At 46.0% G+C, this 14332-nt stretch overlaps 1 protein-coding gene across 1 annotated transcript in view; it reads left to right on the top strand.

The window, feature by feature from the left end:
* The window catches only part of Cd101 (CD101 antigen), a 37365-nt gene extending 30561 nt beyond the window's left edge, over positions 1–6804 (top strand). Inside the window, exon 9 of the mRNA NM_001167906.2 lies at positions 5099–6804. Within this exon, the coding sequence (NP_001161378.1) occupies positions 5099–5328 (230 nt within the window). The 3' untranslated portion in view covers positions 5329–6804. The remainder of the gene's footprint in view (positions 1–5098) is intronic.
* The last annotated feature ends 7528 nt before the right edge of the window (positions 6805–14332 follow it).

The following is a 14332-nucleotide window of genomic DNA, read 5'->3' as shown; positions in this document are numbered from 1 at the left end:
AGCAGACATATCCTGGACCTAGTTCCTCCCTCCCCCCACCCCCAACTGTCTCTTTACAGTGACTCTCTAAGGTGAGTGCTATAAGGCTGAGCCTTTTTGTCTCACCTCAGATCCTAAGTACAAATGTGTTGCCTGGTTTTTTTTTTTTTTTTTTTTTTGTTTGTTTTTTTTCTGAGTTAAGGTTTCATGCTCCCAGGCTGTTTGAACACATGCTATGTAGGATAATCGTGAACTTGTGATCTTTCTGCCTCTACCTCCTCAGTGCTAGGATTACACATCTGCCCTATCACAGCATACATATATACACATATATACACAGCACACATAGACAACACGAGGGTTCAGACCCAGATTTTTGTGCATGCATGCCAGACAAACGCCTTACCTAAATGTTGTGTTCTGAAAAATTGTCTTGATGCAGTGGTAGGCCAGACCACTGTATCTCTGTTTTTATTTAGATAAGAATTTATTAAGGAATGGATTCTTAAAGGAGGCATGCATTCCTCCCACACTGGAGTTTCTAGAGAGGCCATTTGTTTCTTCTCCTCGGCATACTCAACAAGGTCTGGCACGAGGCACTGAGCTAACACTTGAGAGAATGAACAAGCACTCCTTCAATTAGGTTAAAACAGGAAGCTGTCAGGGGCCGCCTACACTTGCTGCAGAGATCCAAACCCCACTTTTAGTTCTTGGCAGGAGCCAGATCTCTCAAGTGACCTCATATGGCCCAAGTTCTGAATGGAGGTAGAGAGAGGCTGAAAACACCTCTCTCTCTCTCTCTCTCTCTCTCTCTCTCTCTCTCTCTCTCTCTCTCAAGTCAGCATTTCCTCAGAAATGTCCAAAAGCAAAGCTCTTCCTGGTGTGCCTGGACATGGGCAGAAGGAAGCAACTTCTAAACGATTGCTCAAGACGAAGTGAGTTCATTACGTCTTTGGCTCCATTCTGCAGGCCTTGTTCTTTGAGTCTGGGGCACTTAGTCGGATTGATTCAAAATGCCAAACTGTAATGGTTTCGTGTGTCACCAGCTCTCTTCCAAATCTGGGTGAGAGGCAGATGGTGGGAAATGGGCACCGCAGGATCCGGAGCAACCAGTGCCCTCCCCTGAGAGGTCATTTAGAAGCACCAGAGCTGACAGTGGCTCACACTTGGCCAACTCAGCACTGTGCAGAGGGCCCTGTGCTGCCCTTTGGTGGCAGACTGCACTAAATGGAGTTGTCTCCTCCCAGGAAGGCAGTTCCTTCATGCTGAAGGCTAGCGTCTTGGGGGCAGAATAACCCAGTGCCACATTTCTTCCTGCATCCTGTGTGCCCGTCCCTGTCACCATCATCATATGCCATCCCAGCATCTGTGAGACTCACCACAGACTCACCTCCTGATTCCCTCCCACCCGACTAGAAAGAAAGCCAGCAGATTAGTTCCCTTGCTGTTGCTATGATAAAACACCGTGACCAGGGTAACTTATAGAAGAATTAATTTGTTTGGGCCTATAATTCCAGAGGGTTAGACGCCATGATGGCAGAGCAGAGGCAGCAGGTAGTGGGTATGGCAGCTGGCACAGACAATGAGGGCTCACATCCTGAACTACAAGCACGAAGCAGAGAAAGTGAACTAGAAGGGCAGTATGGCTCCTTAAACTCTCAAAGCCTGCCACAGTGACATATTTCCCCCAGCACGGCCATACTTCCTACTCCTCCCCAGGCAGCACCAACAACTGAGGACCAAGTGTTCAAACGCCTGAGATAGATGGGGTTATCTTACTCAAATCACCGTAGCCAGGGTCTCCAAAGCACTTGACTTTCCCTGTGGAGGGTGAGATTTAGCCATGGAAGAACATGAGAAGTCCATTGTGGTTGTTGGCTTCCCATCTCTGGGACAGAAGACCTGAGATAACTTCTAAGGAAGAAAGGAATATTTTTGTCTCATTGTTTTGGAGTTTTCAGGGCATGGTTGGTTGGTCTATGGCTTCCGTCTGGCAGCAAGATGGATAAGAGGGGAGGGTGTGGCACTTCAAGAACCTTCTCACCTCTTGGCATCCTGGAAGCAAAGAGAAAAAGGGGAGGGAGGGAGGGAGGAAGAATAAGAATGAATGAATACCAGAACTCTACTGTCCCCTTTAAGGCTGTGCTCCCAGTGACCTATGACCTCCCGTTGAGCTCCACCTCTTAAAGGTCCCATCAACTTTCCAGTAGTGCCAAGCCAAGGCCACATCTTTACTACCTGGCTCTTTTGCAGGACATTCCAGATCCAAACTACAGAGCTGAGGTCTCTGTGGGGAATCAGTAACCTAGGGAGAAGGTTGCCTGGGCGTTTCTCACTTGTCCCAGGAACATTTCTAGCTCATGTCTATTGCTTACTCACTCAACAAATGGTCCAGGTATTGTATTAAATGTTATATTTCATATTATCTCATCGCAGCTCCATAAGTTATTATCCCTGTTTAGTTGATAAGGAAATAGAGGCTGGGGGAGATGAATAACTTCTCCAATGTTCATAAGAGTGAGTTGAGGAGTGAAGAAGAGCTGAACCAAGTTCTCTCTGAAGTACAGGCGGTTACTCATTCACTCCGGTGTAGGGACCGCTCATGGCCAGTGTTTTCTTAGGGACTCCATGGCTCCATCCCCTCCCTGTGAAAGGTTTTGGGTCTGGGGTCAAGAGAGACACTAAAGCAGATTGCCATGTTTGGGTAAGAAGTTTATTACAAGGGTTATTAATGCCAAGGACAGACAGCAGCATGGCAGGAGCCCTAATGAGTGTTCAAGCCCACGGGCAGAGTTAGGAGGGCACCTCTTAGAGGTCTCAGGAAGGGGATGGGGTCACATGGTGAGCGTGCAGCCAGGCTCTCTCTGTTTCAGCGGCTGCAGAGTGGAGAGCAGAAGGGAATTCCAGGAAAGAGATGTGCAGCTCTGAGGATCTGGGGAAGTGAGGAAGAAGGGCCTGGCTAGTTGACGTCTATCCAGTATATGGTGGAGGCATGTGTCAACGCTGGTGCCCTTTTGATATTCCAGGGGGTCCAGCCCTGAGGTTTGTAAATTTGCTTGGGGAAGTGAAAAACTGTGGCTGTCTGTCATTCTCTGGGAGTCTGGACACCTGAGGAAACTGTTGACACTCTCCTAGATGGGCTTTCTGTAGGGGGCCCGTCATTTCCTGACAGTGACCACTGCTATAAAAAGAAGCTTCTTTGGGTAGCCATGGTTGAGTGGCCTGGCCTATTCTAACACAACATCGCAGCCTGCTTCATTTGACCATGCTTGCCAGCGTCATATCACATGCGACCCAGGGGACTAATTATCATTCGCCTGGATCATTTGAAAGAAGAATGCAGAAAGAGGTTAGAAAAAAATTAAAAATTAAACCAGGCATGGTGACACACTCCCATAATCCCAGCCTTTGGGAAGTTGAGGCAGGAAGATCTTGTGTTTGAGGTTAGTTCAGGCTACATAGTGAGACTCAGCCTCAGATCAAAACAAACAATAGGAAAAAAAAATTCAAAATCTCTCTCTCTCTCTCTGCCATTGATTACATTTTCAAGAAGGAAAATCAGATGCAAGATGAAAACTACAATTGAGAACAGAAAAAAAATATCTAGGCCACCAACTCTGCAGCTCTGTGCCAAACCCATTCAGAACTGACAGCCTAATGCCAGGGACCGACACTGCATGATGGCGGCCACCTTGGCTCTTGCATGGGGAATACACTCGGTAGCTGGTTCCTTCTCCAGGATCCTGGAGGACTTTCGGGGGAGGTGCGTTACAAGGTACAGAGACATGTAAGACACAGGCCCAAGCCTCCAGGAGCTCACAGTACCTATCACGAGCAAATGTCTGGGCTCTCTCTTGATTTCCAGTGAAGAGGCAGTCTTTGACGTGTAAAGTGCTTCAGAGAGGCCCCAAGGGGTCTTTTCTTTTGCACTTGGAGGTTGGTCAGAACGACCTATCAAAACTGTTTTATCACTGGGAATCCATAGTCTCGGAAATTGTATAGCTTAACCTTTGAAGAAGAGAGGTCTCCTGTCGTTAGTTTCCCAAGCAAAGCACAGCTGCTGTTAGCATCGGATTGTTCAGAATAGCCCTGATTTCAAATAGTTCAGAAATGTAGTTGGAAGAGTGCAGTGAGTGGTTGGTACCACTTTACACATGTGGCTTTCTGCTGAATGCCTGTAACCCAGGCCTTTAGCCATTAGCCCAGGGTACCATTTCCGAGGACCTGTGGTGGCCGCAGTCCTCTCTGCTTTGCCTCTCTGGGAAATGACCAGGAGCCCCAATGCCCCACATGTCAGTCTGTTGATGGTGCCTCCCATCGGCCTGCAGCTGCGGAGGATCGGAGGATCGCATGCTTTGGCGTGCCTCTCTGTATGGTGGCTTTGACTCTGTGGCGGCATTCAGTTTGGTTTAAGATCACCAAAGGCAGGAACCCAGGACACTTAGCCATTCTCAGTCCAGGGAAGAAAGGAGCCGAAACAAAGGGCTGTGTGACAAGGAGGGGTGAGCACGGGACCATGCAAGAAGTCTGGGAGAAGTGAGATCCAACCAGACAGGGACTGTGCCCAGTGGCTTAGATACAGGAAGTGAGAATTGAGCATAGTGGGGCAAGGAGTCAGGACCCGGGATAACCTATATGTCATGGGTCAGGGGCAAAAGTGCCCTCCTTCATAGGCACAGCTGTTACTGAGGACAGCTTAGTGCACTGTGAGTTTCAGAAACAGCAGTGGGAATATCTCAGTTAAAAATTCAGAGCCAGCCACACAGTTGAGAACGAGAACTGAATTATACATATCTTTTCTGAGGGAAGAAGATTAAAGGAAAGGTTTTCTTTCTCTCTCTTCTTTTTTTTTTTGTTTTGCTTTTCTTTTTTGGCTGGTGGTTGTAAGTAGGTCATTGGCAGCTGTACAGCTGCAATGGCCGGGCAGGGGGAAGAGGTGTGTGTTGGGAATGTCCTGGGCCTGTTCTTCCAGTGCACTTGCAGGGCGAGAGGCCTGTGCCATTCCACCTTGTCATCTACACGGACTTGCCGATAATGATGTGTAGGGAGACGTACTCGCCTGCTCGGCCCCGATCGTTGGGACACTGATTGATTGTCTTCTGTGTTTCTCTGGTTGCAGAGCCCACGGTCTCCTCCCTGATCTGCTCCTCGGGGCCCTTGCTCCACTTCCTCATCGTCTGCCCCTTCGTCATGCTGCTCCTTCTGGCCACGTCCTTCCTCTGCTTGTACCGGAAGGCCAGGAAGTTGTCACAGCTGAGTCTCAGTGCAAAGAAAGAAAAGGCTCTCTGGGTGGGCATGAGAAAGACATCACTTCAGAAGGAAGCTGGAGAGGAGAGTGGACACTACTGAGGAGCACCTGGGCTGGAGAAAGGAGCGTGGAGGGATTGGGTTGGAGCGTGGAGGATGAATGAATTCTGTTTTAGACCTTGGCCAAGTTACCAAGGGACCAGAAGGGATGTGCCATGGACATAGATTGTTAACCATATCTTGTCGAGTGTTTCTTTGTGTAGCAACCATTTTTTTTTCTTTGCATCCTTCAGAAGCAGATAGTGTCATTGTCCCCACTCACACAGACCTCACCTCCTGGAGGTCCAGCCTCATCTGGAAAGAGAGGAACACCAGCTGTCGAGCCTTCCTTCCTCTCTCATTCCTCTCCCACTCATCTATTCCCTTGGCAACATCAGCTTGGCCCAGTCACAAGGGAAATCATTTTTCTCTAGATAAGAAATGTAGGAAAAACCGGGTGTCGGCAAAGCCGGAGGGATTGAGAGCATGGACTGGCTTGCCTGAAATCGGACTCCCCCAATCATTATGTAATTTTTTCTAGGCAGAAATCCGATGTTTTTTCTCCAACCCCCCTTTACAAATGCCCGCTGAAAAGTGTAAGAGTCGTTGTCTAATCAATATCGGCGCTTTGACAAAAGGGTAATGTGTTACAGCCTTTTGGAAGTTTTCATTTGGCTTCCTGCTTTTATAATTGGGGATGCTTTTTGTTTCTGTTTTTATGATGTCAAGGAAAGGCCTTGGGATACAGCCCTAGGCCAGCCTTGAACTTGATCTCACTGTCTAGCCCTACACTGTACAGTCTGGACCGTCCTCCACCTTACAGCCCTCTTCCCCCCACCAAGGCCAGCCTCCAAGGGCTGGGATTCAAAGCATGCATTGGCACTGGTCGGTGCTGTGCATGTCTTTAATCCCAGCACTCAGGAGATAGAAGTGTATGAATCTCTACACTCAAGGCCAGCCTGGTCTACAGACTGAGTTCCAGGAAACCCAGGCAGGGCTACACCGAGAAACCCTCTCTTGGAAAAAGAAGGAGGAAGAAGAAAAGGAGGAGGAGGAGGAAGAGGAAAGGGAGGGTGAGGAGAGCAGGGGCATTGGCATGCTTGGTTTAAGAGATAGTAAGTCATCGTTGAAGAGCATCCTTCTTCCCATACAACAGTGTTCTACTCAGCCCCCAAGGCCTCCTATCTCCTTCACACACACACACACACACACACACACACACACACACACACACACACCAGCCTACCACCATAGTGCTAGGCCTTGGCCAGTGCCTTTGTTGAAAGCACTGAGTCGGAGGAAAGAGCCTCGGTAGAACTTGGGAGACGGCTCTGCAGTAATGCCCCTGTCTCATGGTACTGGAGTGTGGGTTCAAGGGAAGAAGAGGGTCAAGTCTGACTCCTGAGTTTCCTAATCTCACCCTAGAAATCCCAAGGGCGAGGTGTGATGGTTTAAGGCTTTCAAGAGCTGTTTCCACTGAGCAGGCCTGGCTGTAGCCAGAATTGAAAATCAATCAAATAAAGGACCTCAGATAACACATCTATTTATTGTCTATGTGACCACCAGGGTTTCTTCAGTACTTGGTAATTTGCATTTCTAAGGAGAGCCATTTATTTTTAATTATTTTATCAGGCACACAGTCCTCTCCAAAGATAATTAGTTCCTTTGCTCCTTTGCAAGCAGATTATCCGTGGCTGTGAGAACTGCCACCACAGACCTGCTGCTTCCTTAATCCAACTCCCTCTAAAGCCTCGTTTGAAACATTCCAAATGTTTTCTCAAACAACCAACACATTAACTTCTTCTCTCCCAGGTAATGATGAGAAGAAGAATGAAATTAGATAGTCCTTCAGACATAAATATGATGCCCCTACCCCACATTTTTAGAGGCCTTTCTATTTTTAAAAAATTTTTATTTTGTGTATTGATAATTTGTCTGCATGTATGCCTGTGTACCACATGCATGCAGAGTCCACTAAGGTCAGACAATGGCATGATATCTTGGAACTGAAGTTATAGATGGTTGTGAGCTGCCTGCCGTGTGGTTGCTGGGGAAGGAACCTGCGTCCTCTGGAAGAGCAGCCAATGCTTTTAACTGATGAGCCATCTCTCCAGCATTCATCCCCGACCTTCTAATTTTATTCTGTAGCCATGACTGGCCTGGAATTCACACGGTAAACCAGGGCTAACCTAGTACTCATAGAGATCTGCCTGCCTCTGTAGTGGTATGCCTAGAAGAAACTTGTATTTCAATGGACACCTGGCTGGAGAATCATGAACATCACACTGTGGTACTTCCCATCTTGTTCTTGAAGTACTCTCCCAACCTTCCCCTTCTCTTCTTTACCTCAACTGTTATTTCTTTTCCATCAAACCCAGGACAGACCTTCTTCAAGGAGACAGGGTTTGGGAAAGTATGTCTCTGAAACATTCTTTGTTTGTCAGGCATTGTAGTAGACAAAAGGGTGGTGACTCAATATGTCTACCCCCACAGCAGTATTGCCTGGCCCATTCTGGATGCTCTCTTGCATAAATGGCATGAGCAGCAAGCACATCTGATTGCCTTTGCAGCTATATCTCACTACTGGTCCAACAATCAGTTTGTAGGCAACTGACCCCCCCCCCAAACTCTGTAACTTTTGGCTTCCGTGTGTGTGTGTGTGTGTGTGTGTGTGTGTGTGTGTGTGTGTGTGTGTACTGACCTGAGTGTGCAGATATATGCACCTGTGTGGTATGTGTAGAGGCCAGAAGTAGACACTGGGATACTGGGATGTCTTTCTCAATCACTACCCTGCCTTTTTCTGAGGAAGGATCTCTTACAGAACCCAGAGCTCACCTGTTTTGGGCTAGACAGACCGGCCAGTGCATCACCAGGATGTCTTGTGTTCCCCACCCTCCCAGCACTCATGCTAACCCAGAGCTGGGGTACAGACATGTACAACCATACACTGCTCTTATGTGAATAGTGGGGATTTGAACTCAGGACCTCAAACCTATCCAGCCCACACTTTACCTATTAACCTTGACCTACCATAAAATATATTTTCCAGGAGACTTCTCTCCGGTTGTACCCTTGTTTGTTTTGGTGTTTGCATCCTGTGGAGGGATTCTCTTGGGCTCAGTGGTTGCAACTTTCCTATTCTGTGCCCCCACCTGGCTTCATTTGCAGCTTTGTAATAAGTCCTCCTTGGCAATGAGACAAACCTTTATCTCAGGAATTGGCTAACCACATCCCAAGGGTCTGGAACAGCCTTACACCAGTGTTTTAAATACAATTTACTGGAATACAGTCATTCTCATTCTCTTACATTGTATGCATGGCTGCCTTTGTGAGGAAATGACCACAAAGGGGTTGCTAAGGAGACTGTGTGTGTGCTGGCTCGTTCTTATTGTCAACTTTACATAACTTAGAGTCACCTGGGAAGAGTCAACCTCAATCAAGGAGTTGCCTAGGTCAGACTGAGCTAGAGGCATGTCTAAGAGAGATTTTATTGATTGCTAGTTGATATAGGCCAACCTAGTCCAGTGTGGACAGTACCACTCATCCCTAGGCAGGCGGGCCTGGGCTGGGTAAGGAAGTGAGCCAGAGACCGAACTAGTAAGTGCTGTTCCTCCATGGTTTCTGCTTCAAGCCTCTCCCTGGCTTTCCTCAGTAATGGATCATGACCTGGATGTATCAGGCAGACAAACCCTTTCTCCCCAGGTTGCTTTTGGTCAGAATGTTTTTTGTTTTGTTTTGTTTTGGTTTGTTTGTTTTTTATCACAGCAACATAAAGAAAGCTGGAACACCACGTGACCTACAAAGTCTAAAATGATTTCTTTCTAACCCTGTACTCAGACCATTTTTCTAGCTTCTGTCTCTTCTGGTTAACATTTTGCCCATTGTAGCCACGTATGATGTTCCTGAAACACTTGATTTGACCTATTTTGTCTCCCGTTGTTGTGTATTTGGCTGACTTAATAGACAGTCTTAGGCTCTCTGGACTGGTGTGTGGTCCAAGCCGATTCTGCACTTCGGATGTTCCTTAGCAGGCTGGCCGTTAAGGGTGGGAAGCTCGCCGCCCCTAGGAACTCCACGGCACTGTTCTGAGAACCCTGTCTAAATGAGGCAGGCTGACACAGAGATGAATAAGGCAGGGCCGCTCCTCTCATTGTTTTTAGTCTTCTGAGACGTGTGTAACCCTGACTGATTTATGGCTGAGGATCAATGCAGTGTTGAAAAGATGCAAGCCACGCTGATTCCTCACAACTGCTCAGAATGTATTCACCATCGTAGAGTTTCCTGGCGTCCTACACAGAAGGGATTGTTTCTGTCCTACAAATGAGGAGCTGGTGCTCAGAGAGGTTAGGATTTATCCAGGATCAGCTAGCGCTGTGCAGAACTGAAAGAACCAAAATTTAGGTTTATTTACCAAGCAATCCTAAACCTTCCTAATGCTCTGGCCCTTTAATACAGTCCCCTCCCCACCTTTTGTCACTACTTCATAACTGGAATTGTGTTGCTGTTATGCATCATAATATAAATATCTGATATGCTACTTCTGTGAAAGGGTCATTTGATCCCGAAGGGGTCGAGACTCACAGGTTGAGAGCTTCTGTCCTCGACTCTCTTACCACAAACACTGTGCTTAAATTTATTGCTATGGGGGGAAGTTGTGAATACTCACATCACATGATTCAACTCAGGGGCTTATGTAGACATAAGAGCTTGTTTATTTCATTTTCCATGGCGGGGTTCTCCGTGGTAGCCGCAGCTCCCATTTACAATAGTTGAGCCACAGAAAGCAGCTTGCTCGCATCTCAGCAGCCAACTTATAAATAGGTTTCAAACCACTTCAAATCAGAAGTGAATGTCACTGTATCTCCATTTTTTTCTGGCCCTACCTGTGCTCATATGAAATGAAATCAATAGTAGTAATTCAGATTTTATAGGCTTTTGTCATGGCTTGCTTACAACAGGGTTTTCAACATCAATAATGTCCTTCAAATATACCTAAGGATTCTGCAGGATTGTGAGGATTCACATGCTAGTGAAGTCTCTCCCGTAACACCCTGTGATTTTGTTGGGTACCAGGGACTCCATGGAGCATAGGATGCTGGGGCATGAGCGATGAGCAGGCAGCACTGCCCTCCATGGTGACTCTCTGTCTGTCTGCATCATACTCAGCCCTAAGGGGACAGATCTAAGGTCTCTATGACTTTCTGATGTCTAGTTACTCTTTTGTGAAAATAGCTCTATGGTCTTTTGCCCAAAATCTCCCTTGTAACATCTAAACCCTGGCCAGTCTGGGATCATTGTGTTCTTCCTTCTGCCTTCTGTCCTATGGCCTCAAATGCTGTGTATTTCATCTCCTCTCTGCCTTTGCTTCCTGCAGGGAGGTCATACAAACCTGCTTGAGGGGGACACCAGACCAGACAGGCTCCAAGGTATCTGTATTCCCTCAAATGGCACTTCTGTCACACTGGCTATTCATTTTACCCCAAGTGAACTAAGCACTAAAACCACTGAAAAATGAGAGAAATACCATAAAGGCAATGCTGTTGGACTGAGGATTAAAAGTAATGGCGTATCTTTAAAAGAAAACTTGAGTTGAGGTAAACAGTCTAGGCAGAGGAGACTCTCAAGAAAAATGCCACGCATAGAGTAGCTCCAAGTTGGTTTAAGTGTCATGTCCCCAGAGAGGGCTGAACAAAGGGATCTGGAATATGCATAGAGACTTGGGTTTTATGGTCACCATTGGTTAGCCAAGAAACGTTGCTTTCCAGGAAAGGAGAGCTTGAGTGTTCAGGCAATGAAAATGACCAGTGAAGAGTTTGGCTGAAATTGGGTTGAGGAGGCAGTGGTACCAAAGTGAAGCAGGGCAGCTGGCTGCAAAACAATCATTTTCCTAATGTGAAGAATGCAGATGACATTGGTTTTGTGAATGCCTTGAGTGTAGAACAAAATTACCAGAAAATTCAAGTTTTAGGCAAACCTGGGCTACATAGCAAGACTCTTACTCAGATATGAAAACGAGAAAGGGGGGAGGGAGGGAGGGAGGGAGGGAGGGAGGGAGGGAGGAAGGAAGGAAGGAAGGAAGGAAGGAAGGTAGAAAAATAGATATTTGGTCACAAAGTACTAATATTTATTTGGTAAATACAGTGACACATCAGGACATCAGGATATGTATAGAAATAGCAGGCAGTTACATTTGCTATCTCAATTGTTTTTTCTTTTGGCTTTTATGAGATAGGATCTTGCCATGTAGGCCAGGCTAGCCCAGAACTGTAATCCTCTTGTCTTGGGCTCCTGAATACTGGCATTATAGGTGTGTACCATCATGCCGGTCTCCATCTATCTTCTTTTACTCATGTCTACATTTAATGTGATTGTTAGAAACTGGAAGCGTTTACCACATCACCTCTTCTGGACCAACTACCAACTAGAAATGTATTGTTGAAACCATTTGCTGAGACAAAAGACCACATTAGGTAAGGACAGTGATTCCTAAGTGTCCCAGCCATCAGCACCTGTGTATGAAAGTGCAAAGTTATTCTTTCTGTGAGGCAGAAGGTGCCTACTTTGAGCGGTGCATCCAATAATAGGATCCTTGAGAACACATCTCTCCTGATCCCTTTTTGGTACCCAGTGTTCCAGTTATAACCAATGACTCGATGAGACAACAAATGACTTGTCAAGTCCCAACTGTATTTCTTGTTGTGTGTCTTTTACTGTGGAAACCTTTTTTTTTCCTGCCTGTGATCTTGATTAATCCCTTGAGTTGACCTCAATATTTCTGAGGCCTACACAAAGTCTTAGGAGAGAGCTGTACTGCTGATTCTTTTGTTTGCATGTTCTAGACTGGATGAAATTCAGATAGAGCTGTGATACAACAGGATCTCAGCGCACTCCCTACGCCCCTCCCCCAAGACTCTTTGGTAACTGAGATCATGAGTGCCCCTGCTCTTCTCCTGGGTCATCTCCTTACATGCTGCCAGGAAGCACTTCTATACAGTTTGATGTCACACTCAGCACTGTATGGAGAGACTCGATAATATGGAACCTGCCCCTTGTCACTGGTGCACGTGTGCAGCTGACCATGGTGCACAAGCCATTCTTCAACATGAGGGATTTTCAACATTGTAGTTATTAGTTACAACACTAATCAGTGAGAGCACCGAGCATTGGGGCTCACACTGTAGGACCAGCACATGGGAGGAGGAGGCAGGAGGACCAGGAATTCCTCAGCTGCAAGATGAAGCCAAGGTCACTTCGTACTTCATGAAATTCTACAAACAAACAAGCGAACAAACAACTACAAAACATAAAATAATCACTGAGAGTTTGGGGCACACAGAATAGATATATACTATGGCGATAGCAGTGGGTGTCCTTTGGGGGTGTGCGTGTGTGTGCGCGCGCGCACACACACACACACACACACACACACACACACACGCACATTGAGTCCCTAATTGAAATATATACCATTAATAGCTCTTGGTACGATTACTCTATAGAGCAAGGATCACCAGCTTAGACTTAAGCAGGTAAATTAAAAGGAAAACAATTTGTCTGAGGAGAGTCCTTAGGGAGTGATGCAGACAGAGGTATTTGGAGCATGCATTTCTATTTAAAGGCACTTAGATCCAAGGTAATATATGAGATAATTGTGCAAGGAATTAGAAGGTTTCGAGGAAGGGTTCAATCCTTTGAATCCCGCCTCACTTCCTGAAGCCATCAGATACCAAAAACTCCACCATTCAAACAGCATCTCAAGGTTCTAAGTAGAGCCACAGATCACAAGGCTATGTAATGCAGCTAGTTTGCTATTTTACCTTTCAAAGGTAAGCCTATCACACACTGCAAATGAATTCTGTGTCTCATACTCGCTAGAGTGTCATCGTTGGGAATGTAAAACCGCCTAGCTGTCGCGAGCAAGCAATAGGTCAATTCCTTTCATTCCTTTTCCTTATCTGATTTGCATTATCTTACTGTAAAACATGGAAATGGAATTACCATATAATCCATATAACTTTGCTTCTGAGTTTATAGACAAACTAGTGAAAGCAAGGCCACAAAGAGATTTTGTACACCCATGTTCATAACAACAGCATGCACAATAGCCAAATCTCTAAAGGCAACCCAAGGTCCATGGAGCCATGGATAAATTAACAGAATACGATACTACACATAATAGAGTGTGAGTCATCCTTTTAAAGGGGCAGAACATTATGAAATGTATAACAACATGGATGATCCTGGGAGACACTGTAAGAAAACCATATCAATCACAAATGGGTAAGTGGTGTAAGAGTCTCTCATAAGAAGCCTGGAGTAATCGGATTTATAGACACATAAAGCAGAATAGAGTTTTCCGGGGCTAAGTGCAAAATCATTTTGTTAACAGAATGGAGAGAAAATTCTTCATCAGCTCTATAGATGCAGGGAAAGAATTTAATAGTTTTTAGAGTTCGTATTCAATACATTTCTCAGCAAACAGACAATAGAGAGGAACTTCTGCAAGTTGACAAAGGCTGTCAAATCCAGCTGTACAACACCGAGCACTTCTTGCCTTTTATTAGGAGTTTGATGGGATGCCAACTAGCAAGCACTCTATCTCTTGAACACTTGACTGAAAGTTCTTGTAATGTAATACGTAACAGACCCTAGCACTACTGATGCCATGTGGGAGGCGCCTTGCTGACCTCCAAACTCTTCACAGGCCCCAAAGCCTGGGAAAACAGAAACAAAGACTTAGCCCATAGCCCCAAGAAAGCTCTGAGGAAAATGTTCCTTAATGCACTAGCCGTGCTTTTTGGCTTCTGTAGTTCCACTTTGTGCTAACTGAAGTGTGCTGACCAGGATAGAGTCTTTGTGTGTAAAAGATAAAGCGCTGAAAGGCCTGGGCTTGGGGCTGCAGGGTTTGGTCAAGTACCCTGTGCAGCAGCTGGCTGGCAATAAAGACTTTCCTTTTGTCTTTAAGAGTATGGTGGTCTCTGGTGGACTTATCGTACAGTGATTCAATAGGACAAAGAAGTTAAAGGCAGAAAACATTGAAACAGAAGTTAAACTGTCTTTATTTTCG

This window comes from Mus musculus, chromosome 3, assembly GCF_000001635.26.
Source record: "Mus musculus strain C57BL/6J chromosome 3, GRCm38.p6 C57BL/6J".
In the NCBI taxonomy this organism is placed as follows: Eukaryota; Metazoa; Chordata; class Mammalia; order Rodentia; family Muridae; genus Mus; species Mus musculus.
This window is presented reverse-complemented; position numbering and strand designations above follow the sequence as displayed.